The following is a 22,251-nucleotide window of genomic DNA, read 5'->3' as shown; positions in this document are numbered from 1 at the left end:
CACCAGTATCACCCCGTGCTAGGAGCTGTGTGTCACATGGCACAAGGGAAGAGCAAAACATTGGAAGGGGGGAAAAAGCTGCCTGGCTTTTTCCAGTAAGTGGCTTCAATTTGCCCAACCTGGGCCCCTTGCTCACACAGTCCTGAGGCTGGGCTCTCACTCCCCTTCCCCTGCCCAGCTACTGAATCCCTCCCCCAGCTCTCCCTATCCCCCTCCATAGCACTGGGACCATCTCCCCCGACACAGCTGAGTCTGCAGCGCAAAGCGGCCCCCATAGCGGGGCCCCAGTGCTCTCACTCCTGCCCCCGCTCTGCCCCCTGGGGCCATTTCACTCCCCTCCATGGGCAGAGACTCCCCAGGGCAGGAAAGGCCAGGACCTTCCTGTCGCTCACTGGCCCCCTCGCACTCATTGGGCTCCTCTGCCCCTCCCTGTCATTTCTGCCAGGGGCTCTGCCTCCTTGGGGCCTCTCTCCCCTCCCCCCTCATTACAACCATCTCCGCCCAGGGCCACCCAGAGGATTCAGGAGGCCTGGGGTCTTCAGCGGGGGGGGGGGGCAGGGTGGAAGGACTCCCCGCTGCCAAATTGCCGCCGAAGACCTGGAGCGGAAGAAGCTCCGGGGGCCCAGGCCCTGCGAGAGTTTTCCAGGGCTCCTGGAGCGAGTGAAGGACCCCGCTCCAGGGGCTCCAAAAAACTCTCGTGGGGGGCTCTGGGGGCCTGGGGCAAATTGCCCCACTTACCCCCCCCAGGTGGCCCTGCCTCCCCCCAGCCTTCCTCTTATGATCTGGGCTTTTCCCTTCCTGCTTCTACAAACTCCTCCCTACCCTGGACCCTACACAGCCCAGCAGCCTGCACCTGCACCCCTATCTCCTCTCCCCCCCATCATGGGTTCTGGAAAGTGAGAGGGGTGGGGTTGGGAAGTGGGGGAAGACGATGACCTTTCCACCATCACACCCATGGGGGCAGGGTCACGCTGTTCCAGAAGGGTCGGGAAGTCTGGTTTTCTGGCAATGTGTGAGTGACCAGCTTAGGTGTCACCCTCAAGGACCAAGATTCCCTCTGGCCTGAGCTGGGACTGAGCAGATTATCAGGGGAGCTGCATTTTTACCTCCAGCCTTGGCACAGGGACTGAAGAAAGGGCGGACTGTCCCAGAGAAGGGGTCAGTGAAGGTGAAGAGATGGGACCTGTCAGACACATTGTAAAAGGAGACCTCGCCTGCCTTATAGTCCAGGAAAATCCCTACCTGGCTGGGTCTGATGCCCACATGGAGGGGGGTTGCGGGGAAGGTGAGGGCCTCATATTCCCCATCCCTCAGACACACAGTCCAGTATCCGTTTTTAGGTGACAGGTGATCTGGACTCTTCCTGCTCACAGACTCCTTACAAACCCCCAGGGTCCACCTAGTCTTGTCTCCCACCTCCACCTCCCAGTAATGCCTCCCACCCGTGAATCCCTCAGCGCCCAGGACGAAGACACAGGGATCAAATCTCTCAGGATTATTGGGCAGATTTTGTCGTTTGGTTTTGTGTCTCACACTTTTCCTATCCTGAGACAGAACAAGATTGGGATGAGCCGTGTCTGGATCCAGAGTCACGTCCACTGGGGAGAGAGTCACAGAGTCAGTGCCGGGGGAAGGGGCTGGTCACTGAGATCAAAGGGAAATTAACCCGCATCCCCATTAATCACTGTGTTGGGGTGCTGTTGCAAGCTGGCATCATTCTGGGTTTATATTCTGAAGGGCAGGGCTTGGGAGTGTGGAAATTGGCTGGCGCCTCCGTGGCACAGGTAAAGCACTCAGGTAACTCAGCTGGGGGTGTGGCGCCACCTACTGTTGTGTTGGGTGATAACAGGGCCCAGAGGGGCTGGCTTTGTGTCATCAGCCAAAGCAGTGTGAGAGGCCAACCCAGATGAATAGTGCAGGGGGCAAAGCAGCGGTTCCAGTAGCTTCCAGGCTCACCCCAGAAGGGCAGCCCATTACAACGCTTTTCTGTTCATTTGAAACTATTCAGAAAACTCAACACGAATTCACAAATAGTTTCAGTCAACCGAAAATATAATTTTCTGGCCAATTAACTAGTTGCCAAAAACATTTTGCCCAGCTCTACGTCAAATCTCTAAGGATGGAGCCCAGATCCCAGTGACTTGTGGTGAATGATTGTCAACATCCCCAGCATGGAGATTTCTCCCAGTGTAGGGAGACCAGGTCTTGGCTTTGGGGCTGCTGCCACACCAGCCTGCCAGTCACAATGTGGCCATTTGTCCCCATGCACAAAGCATATCGATTCTCCTCCCCGCCCACATGCAGAGGAAACCCAGCCAGGCACTCTCACTCACGGGTGAATCTCTTCAACATTTCCCTCATGTCAAGGCAGATTTTATACCCGCTCTTCAGGGCAGGAGAAACGGCTTCTGGTGGCTGGAGTTTCACACACTCACTCCTGTGAAGAAAAGGTCCCCTCATCACTCAGCTGCTCTGCACCCACATCGCTCACCAGCTCAGAAGGAGAAAAGGAAATGGGAACAGACCTGATCAATGCGCTTTTCACACCCTGAAAGGAGACAGAGACAGGGAACTGAGTTAACACCACATGCAAAAACATCTAGTGACTTTCCATTCTCTAGCACACTGAATCCACAACATTTAGCACGGCAGGGCAGCGGCTTCTGTGCAGGACACTCAGCAGTGATCCCCGATTTCAGGTGCCCCGTCACCCAGGCTCTGACTCTCAGAGGAACCCAGTGTCATGTGACAATGGCACAGACTGGGGGGGAGGGTGATGCTCTGTGAACACTGAACCAGGAGATATGTTGGGACAAGGAAAGCAGCAGCATCCCTAATGCACCTCTCTGTCCCTCCTCTTCCCTGCAGAGCTGCCACCCAGCTGTTCCCAGCCTCACACCTATGCAGCTTCCTGCTGCAGATCAAAGGTGACAGGGCCCAGATCCTCAGCTGGAGCAGCTGCAGCTCCCACTGCTTCAGCTGTTGTGTGGGTGCTCAGCACTTCCCCTGATCAGGCCCAGGGATCCCAGGCTGGCACCCAGAGATGGAGGCCCCCTGCGCCAATGGCCAGTCTTGGCCCTTTCATTTCATGAATTTGAGAGTTCACTTTGTCTCGTGTTTCCCCCCCTCTGTCACCGCTGAGAATCTCTGCAGCAGGGACCACGTCAGCCCCTTGCTCCTTCTGCTCCACCCGTTCGACGGGCAAAGCCTCCGCTGCGTCTGCGTTTCTCTCTAACACAAAGTGTGCAAGTCGGTGTGACACGTCGGTGTGACAGGGTGTCACGCCTGGGCTTCTGGTCATGTCGGGAAACTGTCAGAGCAGGCACTGGAAATAGGACTGGTCACTAATTCCTGGGATCTGGGAGCTGCCCGGGGAGTTTAGTGCTGCAGGATGGATGGTAGGGAGGTTGTTACCAGTCTCACCTGCAGCAGCTCGGCGGCCGGTTGCTGACACTTCTCCTCTAGCTCTGTGATACGATTGATCAGGGCAGCGCTCTGCTCCGAGAGCTGTGTGTGATTGTCCTGGAGTCTCTGCAGAGTCTCCCGCTCCTCCTCCGCCAGCCTCCGCAGCAACAGCTGCTTTTCCTCACTCAGCAGCTGGTGCAGCGTCTTAAATTCACGTGTGATCGACTGCCTCCGATTCTCCACTCTGCCCTGAAGGAGAAAATGGAGAAGGGACAAAGCGCAGGAGCCGGAGCTGCGCACACACTGAGCCGAGCCTGCCTCGGGGTGCGGGAGCGGGGCTGCTAGGCTCGGCTGTGAGGATCACGCATCCATAGGAGGCTTTCGAGGAACGGGTCATGGTAAGGGAAATGCTTCTGAGTCGCTGCTCCTGTATCTCCACCCCCAACCCCTCCCCTGATCTGTGAGAGGGAGTCTGAGGAGCAGGGTGTGAGGGCCCTGTCCCTCTCCTGTAGATCCTGGTGCTCTTGCTGGATTGGCGGCAGGAAATGGCCAACTTTGGTGACCCCTAGAACAGTGACACTGGAGTGGGAGCATCTGGCTTCTCCCTGAAATCAGAGAGTCCCGAGAAGACCCCTGTGGTAAGAAGGGCGAGCTTGGACCAGGGACTCAGTGTGGGAACAGACTGGCGGAGGACAGGATTGATCATGGGGAGTGGGACAGAGGTCGGAGGCAGTGGTACATGGGCACAGGGTAAAGCTCGGCACGGGGGCAGTGGTACGTGGGAGCAGGGTAAAGCTCGGCACGGGGGCAGTGGTACGGGGTCGCAGGGTAAAGCTCGGCACGGGGACAGTGGTACGTGGGCGCAGGGTAAAGCTCAGCACGGGGGCAGTGGTACGTGGGAGCAGGGTAAAGCTCGGCACGGGGACAGTGGTACGGGGTCGCAGGGTAAAGCTCGGCATGGGGACAGTGGTACGTGGGCGCAGGGTAAAGCTCGGCACGGGGGCAGTGGTACGGGAGCGCAGGGTAAAGCTCGGCACGGGGGCAATGGTACGTGGGGGCACAGGGTAAAGCTCGGCATGGGGGCAGTGGTACGGGGGCGCAGGGTAAAGCTCGGCACGGGGGCAGTGGTACGTGGGCGCGGGGTAAAGCTCGGCACGGGGGCAGTGGTACGTGGGGGCACAGGGTAAAGCTCGGCACGGGGGCAGTGGTACGTGGGCGCAGGGTAAAGCTCGGCACGGGGGCAGTGGTACGTGGGGGCACAGGGTAAAGCTCGGCACGGGGGCAGTGGTACGTGGGGGCAGGGTAAAGCTCGGCACGGGGGCAGTGGTACGTGGGCGCAGGGTAAAGCTCGGCATGGGGGCAGTGGTACGTGGGGGCAGGGTAAAGCTCGGCACGGGACAGTGGTACCGGGGCGCAGAGTAAAGCTCGGCACGGGGGCAGTGGTACGGGGGCGCAGGGTAAAGCTCGGCACGGGGGCAGTGGTACGTGGGGGCACAGGGTAAAGCTCGGCACGGGGGCAGTGGTATGTGGGGGCAGGGTAAAGCTCGGCATGGGGGCAGTGGTATGTGGGCACAGGGTAAAGCTCGGCACGGGGGCAGTGGTACGTGGGCGCAGGGTAAAGCTCGGCACGGGGCAGTGGTACGGGGGCGCAGGGTAAAGCTCGGCATGGGGGCAGTGGTACGGGGGCGCAGGGTAAAGCTCGGCACAGGGGCAGTGGTACGTGGGCGCAGGGTAAAGCTCGGCACGGGGGGCGGTGGTACGTGGGCACAGGGTAAATCTCAGCACGGGGGCAGTGGTACCTGGGCGCAGGGTAAAGCTCGGCACGGGGGCAGTGGTTCGTAGGCGCAGTGTGAAGCTCGGCACAGGGGCAGTGGTACGGGGGCGCAGGGTAAAGCTCGGCACGGGGGCAGTGGTACGGGGGCGCAGGGTAAAGCTCGGCATGGGGGGCAGTGGTCCGTGGGCACAGGGTAAAGCTCGGCACGGGGGCAGTGGTACGTGGGCGCAGTGTGAAGCTCGGCACAGGGGCAGTGGTACGTGGGCACAGGGTAAAGCTCGGCACTGGGGCAGTGGTACGTGGGCGCAGGGTAAAGCTCGGCACGGGGGCAGTGGTACGTGGGCGCAGTGTGAAGCTCGGCACGGGGGCAGTGGTACGTGGGCGCAGGGTAAAGCTCGGCACGGGGGCAGTGGTACGGGGGCGCAGGGTAAAGCTCGGCACGGGGGGCAGTGGTACGTGGGCGCAGGGTAAAGCTTGGCACGGGGGGCGGTGGTACGTGGGCACAGGATAAAGGCCAGCACAGGGCAGTGGTTCGTGGGTGGAGGTCGGCATACACAGGCGTGAGGGAATAGGGACGGGAGCTCTTTGTTACACAAGCTGATGGACCAGGCTGTCCGTCAATGTACATCATAGCTCTGATTGGCTGCCCTTCACTATCAGGGAGGGGAAAGACAGCTAATCAGAGATGCAGCAAAAAATCCTGTGGCACCTTATAGACTAACAGACGTTTTGGAGCATGAGCCTTCGTGGGTGAATACCCACTTCCTCAGATGCATGCATCTGAGGAAGTGGGTATTTGCCACAGGATTCTTTGCTGCTTTTACAGATCCAGACTAACACGGCTACCCCTCTGATACTAATCAGAGAGGATTTCCTCTCTACGGTGGGGTGTCTCCTGCCCACTCTTTAGAAGGGTCTGGACTCCCCCACCTCCCGGACTGGATGCACAAGGCACGAGTGGGTCTGTGTGTACAGGACTGTGAGTGGGTGGGTGCAGAGGTCGGGGTGCAGTGGCAGTGGCTGTGCAGTGAGTTGGGATTGGGTGGATGGGGAGCCCCGAGGTGAGTCTGCGCCGCTGCCCATGGGCCAGGAACTGTCCTTACCCCCAGGGCTGCTGCGCTGGGATCCCCACCAGAGACGTTTCCTGCTCCTGGCACCATCCCAGGGCAAACAGCCAGAGCAGGTTATAACCTCAGCCTGCAGCTTTACAGGAACACTGCAGCGGGCCGGGCTCCGGGAGGAATGAACCCAGACACCTACCTGCCACTCCCTGATTTTCTTTTCCTCTGCAGACACCAGTGCCAGGGCCTCCTCCAGCTTCTGCCTCAGAGGACCCAGGATTTCCTGGAGTTTTACCTTCAGGGGCACCATGTGAGATAAACAGCCATTAGTCTGCCTGTCTGACGAGCCAGGCTGCAGGAGGCAGGGGTCGTGGAAGCAGAGGTCCTGTAGGACTATGTCTATACCCCAGCTACTGGAGTCATGTGATTACCTCAGGCTCTTGGCATCCATTATAAATGCATGATTCAAACCCTCCAGGTTGCAAATTAAATATTGAAAACATGCTCCGAGTGTGACAGACAGAGTGACGCCTGCCTGAGTCTGCAGAGAGCCTGAGCCAAGCATCCGGAGAGGTAACGCCATGTGTCTCTATGGGGTGTTAACCTTCCAACAGTATCCCCACAGAGGAGTCTGTGTGTCAGGAAGGGTAGAGCTCTTCCCTCCAAAAGAGGCCTGGTCCACACTACACAGTGAAATCGATTTAAACAGCGTTAAATCGATTTAACGCTGTACCCGTCCACACTACAAGGCACTTTAAATCGATTTTAAGGGCTCTTAAAATCGATTTCTGTACTCCTCCCCAATATGAGGAGTAACCTTAAAATCGATATTACTATATCGATTTAGGGTTAGTGTGGACGGAAATCGAAGTTATTGGTCTCATTCTTTTACTGTAGCTACCCAGAGTGCACCGCTCCGGAAATCGATGGTAGCCTAGGACCGTGGACGCACACCACCGAATTAATGTGCCCTAGTGTGGACACATAAAATCGATTTTATAATATCGGTTTTATAAAACCAGTTTTAGTAATTTCGATTTTATGCTGTAGTGTAGACGTAGCCAGAGAGACAGTACTGCGAGGAGGGGGGTTTTCCGGATCCTGTCTCTCTCTCTCTTTCTCTGGGGAGAGGGGACCCCTTTGCTCCTTCCCCCAGTGTCCCCAAAGGGAGGGAACCCCCAGCTGTTCCCCCTGTCTGCCCAAAGAGGTTTGCAGGCCCCACCCCCAGCAGACAGCTCTTGGGTGGGTGACCCTGTTCACAGCCAGTGGGGCAGGGTGACAGCAGGGCCCTTTGTCAGGGTGTGGAGCCTGGGCCCTGGGTGGCCTCAGTCCAGCCCTGTGTGAAATGCACATTTCAGGTTCAAATTAAGGAGAATGCCCTGGGCAGAGGCTGCAGGGTCAGCACTGTAGGGCCTTGGGCATCGTCTGGCTGAGGGCTTGGCTACACTGGAGAGTTGCAGTGCTGGTGGTGGATTTACAGCGCTGCAACTTACTGACCGTCCACACTTGCAAGGCACATACAGCGCTGCATCTCCCTGGCTGCAGCGCTGGCTGTACTCCTGCTCTGCCTGGGGTATAATGATTGCAGCGCTGGTGATGCAGCGCTGCTCCGTCAGTGTGGCCACCAAAAGTGCTGTAATTGGCCTCCAGAGGTATTCAGAGGTATCTCAGAATGTCTGTTCAGCCACTCCCAACAGCGCTGCAAATGCTGCAAATGTGGTCACACTGCAGTGCTGGTTGCTGTCAGTGTGGCCACACTGCAGCGCTGGCCCTACACAGCTGTACAAAGACAGCTGTAACTCCCAGCACTGTACAGCTGCAAGTGTGGCCAGACCCTATGATGCTGATCCCGGGGAGACTCTTCCCCACTCGGCTGCCGCACTCAGAGCCCTCTGGAATGCAGGAGTTCAGCTGACGGTTCAGGATGCTGAACCCAGCCCCAGCCCTGCAGCCCCTAGCGCTCCCCTGGGAAGAGGAATCCTCTTGTGGGTGCAGGTCTATGTCTCTATGGTGCAACACCAAGCATAGACCATGGGGCCCAGGATCCAGCCCCATCTCTTCCCCTTTCCTCATCTCTTCGGTGTCATTTGTTTGGGGGATGTCATTCATCTCAGGCCAGCTCCCAATGTCCCACACTGCACATACCTCCCTCTCCTGCTCTCACACACTCCACTTCCCCTCCCCTTTGGGCCCCTCTTCAAACAACTCTCCCTCACAGAGCCCCATCACACACACAGACACCCATGCTGTGTGAAGCCCCAGTGGGATACGCCCGGGTCTCCACAGGAGGTGCCTGCAAAAAGGAGAATCCAAGGCCTTTCCTTCCTGATGTTGCAAGCAAGCCCCAAACCTGCAGTCTGAGCCAAGCCCTCACCCACACACTGAAAACAGAAGAGCACAGGCTCTGGTTTCCTCCACTCAGATGCCATAAGGTGGCCATGGTCACCTCCCATTGGAAGCAGGGGCAGCTCCAGGCACCAGCACAGCAAGAGCGTGCCTGGGGCGGCAAGCAAGGGGGGGCAGCCTACCAGTCACCATGAGGGCGCCCAGTCAGGCAGCCTTCGGCAACGTTTCTGCGGGTGGTCTGTTGGTCCTGCAGCTTCAGCGGCAATTCGGTACGCCGAAGGCGTGGGACCTGCAGATCACCTGAAGAACCGCCGTGGAATCCGCAGGACCAGGGACCTCCCGCAGAAACGCCGCCAAAGGCTCCTTGACTGCCATGCTTGGGGTGGCAAAATACATAAAGCCGCCCCTGATTGGAAGCCCTGCCTGGCAGAGAGATGGACCCAGATGGACTCCTCACTGCCCAGCCTGGCACCACCGGGATCCCTGGATCCACCTCCCTTAATCATGTGAGTTCCCACTCACCCCCCAGCAGCCGGCTCTGGAGAAACACAATGGGGCGCTTAAGGGGTTCCTTCACCATGAGCAGCAGTGATTCCTACCTTATAACCCTGGGCAACTTCTTCTATGGGGACCGCACAGGTGGCTTTTCCATCCTCCTTATAGAAGAGTTGGAGTTTTTCCTTGTGCGTCTCACACAGATTCTCATTCTGCGCTTGCCCAGGCTGTAACCTCAGTGGTTTGATGCTTTCTATGATATTGGCCAGCTGCCTGTTGGGCCTGAAATTCCCTTTCTGGAACAGCGCTCGGCACTCAGGACAGGGGAACTTTGTGCCTGATTGAGACTTCCTTCGCTCACTGTACTGGGTGATGCAGGCTCGGCAGAAGTTGTGCCCACACTCTATGGTCACTGGCTCCGTCAGATACTCCAGGCAGATGGAGCATGTGGCTTCTTCTAGTGCTTTCCCTATGGGCACCGCTGAGGCCATGTCTCTTCTGTGTCTTGTTGATGGGCAGTCCCCTTGCTGCCTGAATCAGCTCTTTACATGCCCAGAATAAGGTGAGAAGAGCAGGACAGGATGGGGGGTGGGGGTGTCACAGAGAAGGTGGGAAAGTGAACTGCGGTGAGATGGAGAGAAGAGAACAGGTAAGACACGATTATTGACCTTCTGCAGGTTTTTAGAGCCTCATATGGACATGGATTTGACAGCACTTTGTTAACATTAACTCTTTATTTTGGGGTTGGGCAGCTATATCAGAGGAACCCCTTGACCAAATGCAGGGCCAAATGCAGGATGTTTCGTGCCCTAGGCGAAACTTCCACCTTTCACCTCCCCCCCCCACGGCAGCTCCCCCCCTCTGCCCTGAGGTGTCCCCCCTTGCAGCAGCTCACCCCTGCCCCACCTCCACCCCGAGCACACCGTCGCTGCTTCACTTCTCCGCGCCGCAAGCCTGGGAGGTCGGAGAAGTGAAGCAGCCACAGCATGCTCGGGGAGGAGGCGGGGCAGGGGTGAACTGGGGCGGAGAGTTCCCCCCTTACTTGCTGCGGGCGGCCCTCTCCACGCTCCTCTGTCCCAGCTTCCTCTGCCTAAATGCTGGTGGCAACCGGGGTGGCCGAAGATCCGGCCGCCGCGGTTGCTGCCGAAGAAAATGGTGCCCCCCAAATCCTAGTGCCCTAGGCGACTGCCTGGGTCACCTAAATAGTTGCACCGGGCCTGACCAAATGACTCCAACTTGCACCTGTGACAGGCTGGGTCACAGAAACCCCTTTGGGAGCTGGCACCTGATGTGCTGAGACTACCTCTGAGCCTGTTTTCCTTGCCAGCTTAGGACTCCAGAACCCTGCCTTGTTTGAACCAGACATTTGCCTGCTGCAAACCCAGGTAGAAGTCTGAACCACGTCCCCCAAAAGCTGCAGGCTTAAATGAAAACAGCTTAAGAAGTGCTCCTGTCTTCAACACCCAGATACCCAGTTCCCAATGGGATCCAAACCCTAAACAAAGCCATTTTACCCTGTATAAAGCTTATACAGGGTAAACTCATAAATTGTTCGCCCTCTATAACACTGATAGACAGATGTGCACAGCTGTTCCCCTCTCCCCCCAGGTATTAATACATTCTCTGGGTTAATTAATAAGTAAAAATGATTTTATTAAATACAGACAGTAGGATTTCAGTGGTTCCAAGTAATAACAGACAGAACAAAATAAATTACCAAGCAAAATAAAATAAAACACGCAAGTCTAAACTTGATACCGTAGGGAACTAAATGTAGATAACTCTCCCCCTCAGAGATGTTCCAATCAGCTTCTTTGACAGACTAGCCTCCTTCTAGTTTGAGCCCAATTGTTTCCCCTGGTACAGCCCTTGTTCCAGCTCAGGTGGTAGCTAGGGGATTTGTCATGACTGCAGCCCCTTTTGTTCTGTTCCACCCCCTTATATGTCTTTTGCATAAGGCGGGAATCCTTTGTCCCTCTCTGGGTTCCCACCCCCTCCTTCTCAATGGAAAGACACAAGGTTAAAGATGGATTCCAGGTCAGGTGACATGATCCCATGTCACTGCAAGACTTCATTGCCTACTTGCCAGCACACACACATACACGAAGACTTACAGGTAAAACACATGCATCTGCAGACAATTGTCCTGGTTAATGGGAGTCATCAAGATTCCAAAACACCATTAATGGCCCACACTTTGCATAATTGCAATAGGCCCTCATTTATATTCCATATTTCTAGGTTCAGATACAAGAGTGGTACATTTATAAAATAGGATGACCACACTCAGTAGATTGATACCTTACAGAAAACCTTTTGCATGAAGCATATTCCAGTTACATTATATTCACACTCATTAGCATATTTGCATATAATCATATAGAGTGCAACGTCACAGCGCCACTCACTGTACCCCAGCCCTAACCCGACACAACAATATTTAGAGTATCTGAGTCTGCAGGGGGATTTTAGAGCACTTGGAACTTTTGGCTCTTTGAGAGGAAAGCTCTGCACTTGAGGCAAAACTTCCAACAAACGCCCATTTCCTGGACCACTGCAGTCACACAGCCTGAGACCCGGCTCCAACTCACAGTCTCTGGTGTGTACCGCACGGTGCCTTGAGGTACCTCAGGACTGATGTCAGCCATGCTTCTACACACACTTGTCAGCCACTGAGCAGCAGCCAGTGTGCCAGGCAGGCCTCAGCTGGCGATTAGCATTAACTTTAACCCCTCCTAATGTTAGGCCTGAATAAAGATATAGCAGACAAAACCAGGTATGCCAACCTGACCAAAGTCAGGCTAACAGAGGTTTGTGGGTAATCCCTGAGTGGAAAAGAACTGAGAAGCAGCATGTCTCATGAAGCGCTGGGGAAAAGTGTGATAAGGGACAGGCTGCATTCCTGGTATAGTACCAATTGTGCTGTGTTAGGAACAGTTCCTTTGAAGAACTGATAAGAAATCCCAGCCTCCCTGTTTTCACTCCTTGGTTGAGTTCTCTGTCTGTTTTAACTCCCCTACATTCCTAACTTCTGGTGCTTGCTAAGATATTGTTAATCACCTAATGCTGTAAAACATGTATACTAAAAGTGTCTAGTTTCTAGTTGTTAGAAGAAGGGGGTGGGTTGCTCCAGTGAATAATTTATGAAGCGACGGAACTGTCTATATAGGCTTATACTAAGATGTAAAGAGCAGGCTGGTTCTCTTTGGAGACGAGCTGCTCTCTATTGATGTGTGCACTTGTCAATAAAGAGCTTTTGATCGGTCCTTGCTGGTGTTGCCTGTCTCTCTTGCGGTCAGAAAACGAACTTTGCTGTCTGGGTTAGAGTCCTTGACACTAACAACTCCAGTATTGCTTCCCCACAGGGGCTGTGGATGCTGGCTCAGCTCAATCCTGACCAGCTGAGAGCCACGTGGGGCAGTTCAGAGCCAAAGGTAGAGCCGCAGGTTTGTGCAAAAATCTAAGAAGTGAGCAGGAAATGTCCCAGTCCCTTTTTTGGAGCAGGTGTAAGGTCTGAGGTCTTTTTCTGCAGCCATATTAGGAGAAAGCAGGAAGTCACATCCTCACATTCTATCTAACTTACATTAAAACTAGGTAATATCGGGCTGATAAGGAAACCGATCTTAAGACATTTAAAGAAAACCTTGTTTGACAGCATTCCATCCAGCAAGGAATCGCTTAGCAACAGTTATGGGTGTGAAACCTCCACTTCTCTATTGTTTTGCTGCATGGTTCTGTTCGGTTCTTTGGTTGTTTATGTCTATTACATAGCTACTAATTTTGCAAGTTTGTAAATGAACTAAAGGGGTGGGGTCTGGTTGGTAGAGAATTTTTTCTCAGTATGGTGGGGTCGGTCAAAGAATTAGTTTGTAATACCTCAATAAATGATTGGTTAGGTCCAGCTCAGCAGGATTCAAGTTTCACTATCTAAAGTGGGGTCCGAAAGGAAGTTCTTGGGAACCAACTCCAGGACGCAGCCCCAGATCAGAGCTGCCAGATCTCACATCCTGCTGACTATATTGTGGAGAAACTGGAGTCCCCAGGTGACCAGATCCTTACTGGCCGGCACAAAAAGTTTGTGTGTTGGGAGTGGTGAGCAATATATGCTCAGTGTGTGTATTCTGTTTTGGTGACTGTTAATAATGAGAGGTTAAGTGGGATATTGCTGTGTAAGGCTCTTTCACTGGTAAAAGACCCCACACACCCGCAGTGAGAGGTTACAGCCTGAGCCCATGGAAGGGTGAGGGTGGGTGCCTAAATTAACAGGGTTACACACCTTGAGCCCTGGGAAGAGGGTAAAGGTGGGTGCCCCTAGAGTATGCAGATAACATGAGGGACTGTACCTTGGGAACCCCTTGCTTATATAACCTTAAATGTGGACCACGAACACTACCGCAGACCTCGACAGGGCATCGCAGCTTTCAAGAGAGCCCAAAGCAGCATGTGGATTTTAGAGCACTTCAGAGACCAGCTATGAAACAATAAGCTCATCTCAGCCTTATCTATATTGGTGTAATAAAGCCGAAAGAGATTAGGTGTAGGTGGTGAGTCAGGGCCTGTGACCTAGAGCCTGGATCCACAGAGGCACAGCCGGGGATCACTGGCACGATGCTGCGGCAGAAATTACCACCCCAGGGAGCCAGAGTGATGGCACCCTGCTGCCCTCTGATTTGCTGAGCACCCTATTTAACCCCGGCATTGCCCAGGAACTTGTCTGGGAACCCCCTGGCTTTGGCTTGCTGTGACTCTAGACTTTGCCTTGTCTCCTGATGGCCAGTCTCTGATCGCAACCTGAGACGTGCCCCCTCTCTGTGACCTCGGGTCTCCCACCCTGGCCTGACTCTGTCCATGTCTTGCTTTCCTCTCATTCCTGCCCACCAACTGCTGTCACTCATGTGCAGACCCTACCCATCGGTGATGTCTAGGCCAGGCTGCCTATGCCCTAGTCCCTCACAATGGGGTCGGCTGGATCTCCGCACCACCAAGGGAGAGTTTCTTAGGCTGAAGTTGTAGCACAGATTCCAAAAGAGAAGCCGGTGCCTGCCCTCCCTAGGTAGCCATTTACAGCTGCCGTCAAGAGAGGTGCAAAGGCAGGTTCTCGGTCACAGGCTTCCCGGACCTACTCCCAGGGATGGTTCGTGGCCTGATTTTTCAGAGGCTGAGAACCTGCCATCCACTTTGGTGTCAATGGGAGTTGGGGCCTCTGAGCACAGCCGAGGTGCCAGGACAGAATCGGGGGTTGTGGACTCCTGCCCCACATGTGATGACTCAGACAGATCAGTCTGACTACTCTCAGCTTTACTCACAATGAACCAGATTTCCAAAGAGGTTTAGGTGCCTGAAGGTAGCCAAAGGGATTTAGGTCCCTGCAGGCCCGTGGGGGCTGCTTGCTCCCCCATTGCCATGGAATTTTCCAGAAAAATTCATACCTGGCCCTGGTACCACTTGTCCCAACCCTGCCCATTAGTGGGGTGCTGGGCATAGGGGGTGGCAGGGGGAGATGATGGGGGAGAGGCAATGAGGTGCTCTGCTTGGGGGAGAGAGAGTGGGGTCCTGGGCAGAAAGGGGATTGCTGGGACCGAGAGGAGGCAGGAGCAGGCGGTGCTGTGCTAAGGGGGATGTTACAGGGTGTCTCTGCGGCTGGGAGCGGCTGTGCTGAGTATAGCGACATGGCACCATCTGGGCTATTTAGTCCCCTCCTGCTCAGTTTCCTGTCCTGGGAGGAGTCGGGATTGATCAGAATCCAGCCCACTGGCCCAGCCCCAAGGATCCCATGGACACCTCAATCCCTGCTTGGGTGGAGGCAGGGTCCCCTTCTCGGGGCTGCTGCTGTTGCTGCCCTTAGGACAATACTGAGGGGATCCTGCGGCCTCCTTCTCTCAGCCCACAACAGATGCCTTCAGCACCAGCCTTGAGCCTCCCTGGACCATTTACTTCAACTCAGAATTCCACCCAAGGGGGGCCTGGCCCCTGGGCTCAGCCCGCACCGGCCCCACACCACAGCCTGCAGGGGAGGGGAGCCCAGGGGAAGGGCGGGGGCCAGGCAAATAAGTGACTCTGCACAAACAGACCCGCATTACACAGTCACTGTTACCAGGGGGTGGGGAGGGGGATATCTGCGAGTCCCAGAGCTGCTGCCCCCCCCCCCGACTCTGCTCCCCTGAGTGTCTGGGAGAGCGAATGCCCAGAGGGGGACAGGGGAAGTGGGGGGGACTGAAAATGGCAGCAGGAACAATAATGGGAAGAGAGGTTCCCAGCTCCCAGATCTGCCTGGATCCACAGGTGACATGATGGGGGAGAGGAGGTTTCCAGTCCCTCTGCGCAGATGCCCCAGGCATGAGACGGTTTGAGGGGTTCTGTTCCCTAGCAGGGAAGCCCCATCTGTACAAACCCCTCATCCTGAGGATACAAACCCTGATGGCCCCAAACAAGCCCTCAGCCTGAGTCATGTGCAGCCCCCAGTTACTGACAGGCCTGGCCCAGCCGCTGTCCTACCCTGGCCCTGGGGATTGGTGAGCCCAGCTGTCCCCCCTCCCTGCCCCAGAGCAGAGATCCCCCCACTCCAGGGTGTGCAGGCAGAAGTGGGATCCCTCAGCAGCCCTGGCCCAGCTGCATGGAGACAAATCGCTCTGTATCCTGGGTAGAGTCAGAGACACACAGGACCCTGAATCTGTCTCCTTGGGGCTGGGGCTCTGTCTCGACTCAGGGCTTGATTGAAGAGATGGGGGGGCGGGCGGGGAAGTCAGTCCTTACCCTCCTTCTCTGGGCTCGGTGTCTCCCCAGGCTCTGGCTGTCCCTGGGAGCTGGCAGACCCCAGGGCTTCCCCCGAGCTCGGTGCCTCTCTGCGTTCCCTGGAGTGAGCCCTGTGTCATCTCCGCCCAAAGGTGCCAATCTCCCTTGGGCCTGCGGAGAGAGTCCGCCCCCAGCCTGGCCCAGTCAGGGTGTGTCCTCCCCACCCTGCCCTGCACAGAGCAGCTGCTGCAGGCTTGGGAAATGACACAGGCCATTTGGCAGCTCCCTCGTGCACTTGGCCTGACTTTCTGCTGCTCACCCCCGTGTGAATCAGGAATAACAAGTTTAATTTCATTTCCCTGTTCCCATAAAAGTGCTGCCCTAACAGCAACCGGCCATTTCTCTTCTGCCAACTTCTTGCTGCCACAGGTGAGTTCAGAATGGACACTGGGATGAGGAGCCTTGTCCCATCCTAATGGCAGCCAGTTCCCACAGCTTGACCTCTCCTCAGCTCCAACCGGTTGCTCTCGGCGAGGACGCGGTACAGGGAACAACAGTGCATATCGGTGGTGTATCCCTCTCACACAGAGGCCTGGCTGTCCCGGTGCACACACCTCCCGTGTCTGTCTAGCTATGGAACCCTGTGACCATCACCGCAGGATCTCGACTGCCACGTTACTAAGCTCAGCTCAGTCAGAGGATCAGGATTCTCCCCTTGTCCCATCACGTGCTGAGACGTGTGAGCACTAATCTTCTCTCCCTCTGCCTCCCCTCCATTATCACTGTATTACAGAGCACCCAGAGACCCCAGCGCAGCCCAGGGCCCCCCTGTGCTCGGGGCTGTATCCCCAATCTCCACATCAGAGCATATGGAGGAGCAGCGACTTACCCAAAGTCAAGGAACCAACCCACCTGTAGAACCAGCCTGTCTCTGTCCTGGAAGGGAGCTCAGGACACCTGATGTCAGTGCTGGGTCCTGTCCACCAGTGCACACGGCCTGCCCTTTCCATCAGGGTCGCTGCAGGGAGCTGCTGTGCAGAGCTAGGCCAGGCAGTTTGCTCTGACAGTGGCTAGGTCCATGCACCTTCTGTGAGACCATTGGGCATGGGGGGGGGGGGGAAGGAGGGGGTTACACAGGTGGGCCCCTGCTATTGAGAAGGCCCTGTCTCCAGTTCAGTGGGCCCACCTGCCACAGCTGGTCAGATGCATGGGAAGAGAAGGGGGTCCTGGAAACTGGGGTCTCAGGGCACTGTGCTCAGTGAGGATTTTAAGTCTCCAGAGAACTTTGGGGTAACACTAAACAGTGCAATTAAATGAATAATATCCAGGAATGGGGTTTTTACTGGTACTTTCTCCTGTTTTCCTTTTTCTACTTGGTAACTCTTCCAAAATTGAGGCAGTTGTGATGTGCTGAGGACTGTGTTGGAATCACAGGCTCTTATGTTAAGAACAGGGATGGGGGTGCCTCTCTGAGGGCTAGTGGGCTCTGTTACCGTAACCCTCAGTCAGCAGATGGTCAACCCAGAGGAAGGTGGGGTGAGTTGTGTCCCTCTGCCTTAAAGAGCAGCCAGCTTTGGTTCTCTGTTTGTGCTTGTGAGTTACCATTTGGAATTCTAGACATTAAAGTCATTATGTTGTAACCTGCTGGCCAGAACCTTTTATGTTTGTTTTCTAATTTCAATGCGTGTACTGTGTAGCTGGACAGAAAGTTCCTCCCCTTCCCCCTCCCTGTTATTCTGCACAGCTCTGAGTGGCTGGCAGGAATGAATTAACTCCGGCCCCAGGAGGCTTTGAGGCAATGAGCATATGGCGGCAGGGGAGGGCTCAGAGCGAGAAAAAAAGCAGGTTCACAAGACAGGAAGATGGAGGGCAGACGGAACTGGGAGCTGTTGGAGGAGAGCTGCTGCTTGCAAAGGGGACTCTTATAAATGCAGAAGCTGGAGCTGGCAGGACATCAGAGACCAGATAACCGGACCCACCATCCTGAGCTCACACCGCATGAGAGCATCAGAGCAGAGTGCACGGACAGACTGGGCTGACCCAAAGAGAGGAAAGGATTGCATTATTGTGGGGCAGAGAGTTTGGGGGGGGGGGCGGCCTGTGTGCTGTATCGGGGCAAAGGAATCTGTGTAACCCCTGCTAGAGGTGTGTGTGGCAAAAAGTGTCACGCTATAGCAGGGATGACATATTCTGCCTAAGAGTGTGGGGGGCATAGAGCTCCACACCCTTCTCCCCACTGAAGCCCTACAACCCTGGCCAGTCCCCCCAGGGCAGGTGGAGGGGATCTTGTTTCCCAAACCAATTATCCTGACCAGGTCACCTCTCTCTTGGGTTCCCTTCACTGGCTCGCCCACCTGTACTGTAGCCACAGAAGCTACCTGCCTTCATTTTCAAAGCCCTGTATGCTCTGTCCCCACCCTGCCTTTCCTCTCCCATTCAGGATCAAAGAGTCAACTCCTGCCTTCAGTCAGCCCATGATCCCAGCCTCCATCAACCTCTTGTTAAATATTCTGACAAGCTCCTTTCTGCTTTCTCCTGTGCTGCCCCTTATGCCTGGGAAAACCTCCCCAAAAACATCCGCAAAACTAACACATTATCTTCCTGCTCCCAGACTCCAAGACAGTCAGAGAAAGTTACACACAAGTGTGTTCTCTTTCTGACGCTCAGGGAAGCCATTGCAAAGGTCACTCCCCACCAGCTAGATCTGTGCTGTGACATTTAGAGGAGTAGGACTCACCCCTGTGGCAGCTCCTGCTGGTCTGTTCCAGGAATTAGACCAGTTCCAGCTCTGGAGCACCCTCTGCAGACCAGTGATCTGCCTGTCCTCTGGGCCCCATGTCCCTCCCTGGGCCCAATGCCCTTTTACCTGGGGTGCTGCCCCCTGGCAGTAACCCCTTTCTCTCAGGGCCTCCCCTCCCCAAGGGACCCCCACCTTCTATCCCCACATCACCTCAGTAGCAGGCTACTGCCAGTCATTGTCTAGCCCCACGCCCTGGGGCAGACTGAAGTATCAGTCTACTCATCACTGGCAAGAAGGGTTTGGAGCTGCTGCCTGGGCCTACACCTGGGCTGCCCTGCAACCCCTAGTACCTGTTGCCTTCTGCTAGGCCACAGCCTGGGGCTGTCCAGGCTGGAGCCTCCCCAGCTCCTCTGCCTTTCCCCAGCCCTGCTCCTCAGGTATCCTGTGTCCAGCTCCCTGCAGCCAGACCCATCTCACTCCACAGGCAAAGGGAGATTCCTTCTGGGCCACTGGCTCATTGGCCTTTTATAGGGACCAGCTGGGCCTGATGGGGGCATGGCCCCAGCTGTTACCCTATAGGAACCAGGGAAACTCTCCCAATTCCCCAGTGTCACAACTACTCCCCAGCACAGTCTGGGAATTGTCCCCGATTCCCCACCTGCTTGGGCCATTCCTCAGAAAATCAGCCCCTCTGTATTGGCCCCAGTAGCTATAGAAGGAAACTCTGGGAGCCATAGAGACACTGAGCTGCCCTCACAAATGCACCTCCTGACACTTACTTCCTGCTGAACACTTTGTGTGGGCAGGCCAGTCTCCCTGGTGCAGAGCAGGGCTGGGTTGCAGTCTCTGCTTCCCTGGCTGCTGGGAGAGGGATGAAGGGAGGGCGGGCTCTGGCCTTGTTCCCTTAGATTGGACTGTCTGTGGCGACCCAGGCATTGTCTGTAATGTTTTTATAAAGCTTATGCATGTCTCTGTTTCCCAATCTGTGCTTTGCATTGCTGCCCAGTGGGGGGAAAGGGAGCAGCATAGGAGACGTGGTGTGTGTGTGTGTCACTAGCAGTCTGGAGGGGACTGAATGGGTCAGGGCCCAAGGCCCACCATATCCATGGAGAACCCGAAAAGACAGTGGAACCACAGGGACCAGAACATTCACACCTGGCAATTAGTGACCATGAGGAACCAGGTTTTTCCCCACTTCTCTGCAGAGCAGAGCAAAGCCCCAGCCCGAGGACAAAGGCAAAGGTGCCAGCTGAGGGGTTAAGTGCTGCCCTCTGGAGAGACACTGTGCTCTCACCTTGGTCTGACAGAGACAGAGCCTGAAATGGCAGCCCCAGCAGCTTGGCTGCTGATTGCACTGGCTTGGCCTGTTGGACAACGTCTCTGCCAACCTAGGGAATCCTGCTGCTGTCTCTGCTTGACTAATAAACCCTGTTCCATTAGGAGAGGGCTCCCAGGTGTCACTGCAGATACCTGCTGAGGGGCACTGGTGCCTGTAGACTGCACAAGCCTTTGACGAGGAGTGTGTCTCAGCTGGACTCCCTGGACAGAGCTCCTGGTGTGAAATGGGAGTGCTGGGGCCAGAGGTGGCATCTCAAAGGCAGTGAGGCCGTGTGATCTACCCTAAAGGAAGAGTGAGACCCTCTAGGGGTCTGCCACACAGAAGGGGCTCCTGTGGGGGGCACAGCACAGATCCTGTAGATCCATGACCAGGACCCAGAAGGGTGAGGTGACGCTGTCGTAACAGTTGGGGCCTATTAGGCTCACAGCTGAGATGGGCCTAACTATGGGAAAGTGGGTGGAAGTTTCTGAAATGGTTTAATCACCTGCAATAATAAACACCGAAGGAAAAAGGTAATGAAAGGCCAACTCAGCCTGTTACATGAGACTGTGAGAAACAGAAAAATTAAATGAGCCTAAATAAGCACGGGGAGAGGGACAGCTCAGTGGTTTGAGCGTTGGCCTGCTAAACCCAGGGCTGTGAGTTCAATTCATGAAGGGGCCACTTAGGGATCTGGGGCAAAATCAGTGCTTGGTCCTGCTACTGAAGGCAGGGGGCTGGACTCAATGACCTTTCAAGGTCCTTTCCAGCTCTGTGAGATAGGTATACCTCCATCTTACATTAAGCAGGGCTTTTCTGATGCATATGAAGGATGGTGTTAAGACCATCTTTGGTAAACAAAAAGTGTGGAGACCAGAAGTTAAAGGGCCAAAAATCAGAACATAGGTTTAATGGGTGAACAGAACAACAAGGGGGGGGACAATTTTGCCCATCATCCTCTTTCAGGGCCCTTCAAAAGATACTTTGTGGTGCAGGAAAATGTGGAGGGACTGTGGGATTCCCAGAGGGGGACAACTGTCACACTCCACCCCAGACATTTTGTCCTTCAGACAGGGAGCTCGAAACTCATCACATGATCATGAAGCCCAGATCTCTGCACACCAGTGGGGACACACAGCCATCACTGCCAGACCAGCAGACACACCAGCTGGAGACACGTGAGATCCTGCTCTGTCTCCCCTTCCCTTGTGTGGTCCTTCTACCTCCACTACTTGTCATCCTATCTCTTTCCTGCACTCTTTCCTGGCTTTTCATTTGATCCTAAGACCAGCCGCTCACACAGCACCAGCATAGTAAGAGAAGACACCTCATCTGGCTCTGCCCAGCCTGAGGGACACTGGAGAGGAGAGAGACCAGACCTGCCAGATGATGTCCCAGACCACAGACTGGAAAAGGAGCCTGAGCCCTGGGTAATGGCTTTCATGGATGAGCTGCCAACCCAGAGCACCTGTCTGTGACTGACCTGCCGGCAGATTCTAAGAACATCAACAATAGCCGTATTTCCCCCACCACCTTCTCTGTTTCTTTACCGGATTACATTTGTTGTGTCCTGATAACCAAGAACACAAAGAGCCCATTAAAATCAACAGTGGACACTGACCGCACATTGGCTAAGACAAACAAACACAAAAGGATCTGGTAGAAGAGATTTCTATATATAGGAAAATAGCATTTGAGGTTGGAGACCAGGTTTGTTAATTGATGTGAGAAGGAGAACAAGGAAGGGGGATCATATCCTGATTACCGATTATATGTAGCTAGAAGGTAACAAATCAGATGAATTAATTCTAGCAGAAGTTCTAGGACTATTATTACATAACCTCTGTGAGTTCACTGAAATGTTTGGTTAATTAACTCTAGTTGTGTCATCATTTTTTTTCATCTATTACTTTTCAAAGGTGCAGTGTGAGCCCTGCAGGAGGTGGGTGCATGTACCCTGCCTCCCAGAGGAAATCAGTCAAGACAAAAAGAAGGGAGAGAGAGAGAGAGGAGCTGCAGGTGTGTGTAGTTGTGATGTTTGACACATGCACATTGTAACTGAACAACACAGTTTGACAGTTTAATAATTACAGTGTTAAGATAAATATTTTCAATTTCTTGAAATGATGCAGTTGAACTACAATGATGCTATATAGAGAAGATAAATTTTAATGTAGATTTGAGTGATCAAAAATAAATGTAAAGAATTCCATTGCTAAAAATATGGTTAGATGCTTGTTTCTGACATACTGTTGAAATGGAAATTAAAATATTCTTGTATTTAAATCTTGCATAATTACATTTTCTAAATTAGAACAATTTCTCATTTTTGTTTCTCTCCATAGTTTCCATTGAGATTTCACAGGGGTAGAAATTCTGA

The 22,251-nt window shown here is 54.5% G+C and overlaps 1 protein-coding gene across 1 annotated transcript; it reads right to left on the bottom strand.

Moving 5' to 3' along the window:
- Window positions 1-744: 744 nt before the first annotated feature.
- LOC115659455 (E3 ubiquitin-protein ligase TRIM39-like) lies at window positions 745-15,996 on the bottom strand. The gene is made up of 7 exons (XM_030579620.1): window positions 15,835-15,996; window positions 9,186-9,702; window positions 6,440-6,535; window positions 3,424-3,654; window positions 2,526-2,548; window positions 2,334-2,437; window positions 745-1,598 (listed from the first exon to the last, which is right to left on the bottom strand). Exons 2-7 carry the CDS (start codon window positions 9,570-9,572, stop codon window positions 1,039-1,041), a joined length of 1,401 nt encoding a protein of 466 aa, XP_030435480.1. The 5' UTR covers window positions 9,573-9,702; window positions 15,835-15,996; the 3' UTR covers window positions 745-1,038.
- Window positions 15,997-22,251: the final 6,255 nt, after the last annotated feature.

Source organism: Gopherus evgoodei, chromosome 11, assembly GCF_007399415.2.
Source record: "Gopherus evgoodei ecotype Sinaloan lineage chromosome 11, rGopEvg1_v1.p, whole genome shotgun sequence".
NCBI classification, from domain to species: Eukaryota; Metazoa; Chordata; order Testudines; family Testudinidae; genus Gopherus; species Gopherus evgoodei.
This window is presented reverse-complemented; position numbering and strand designations above follow the sequence as displayed.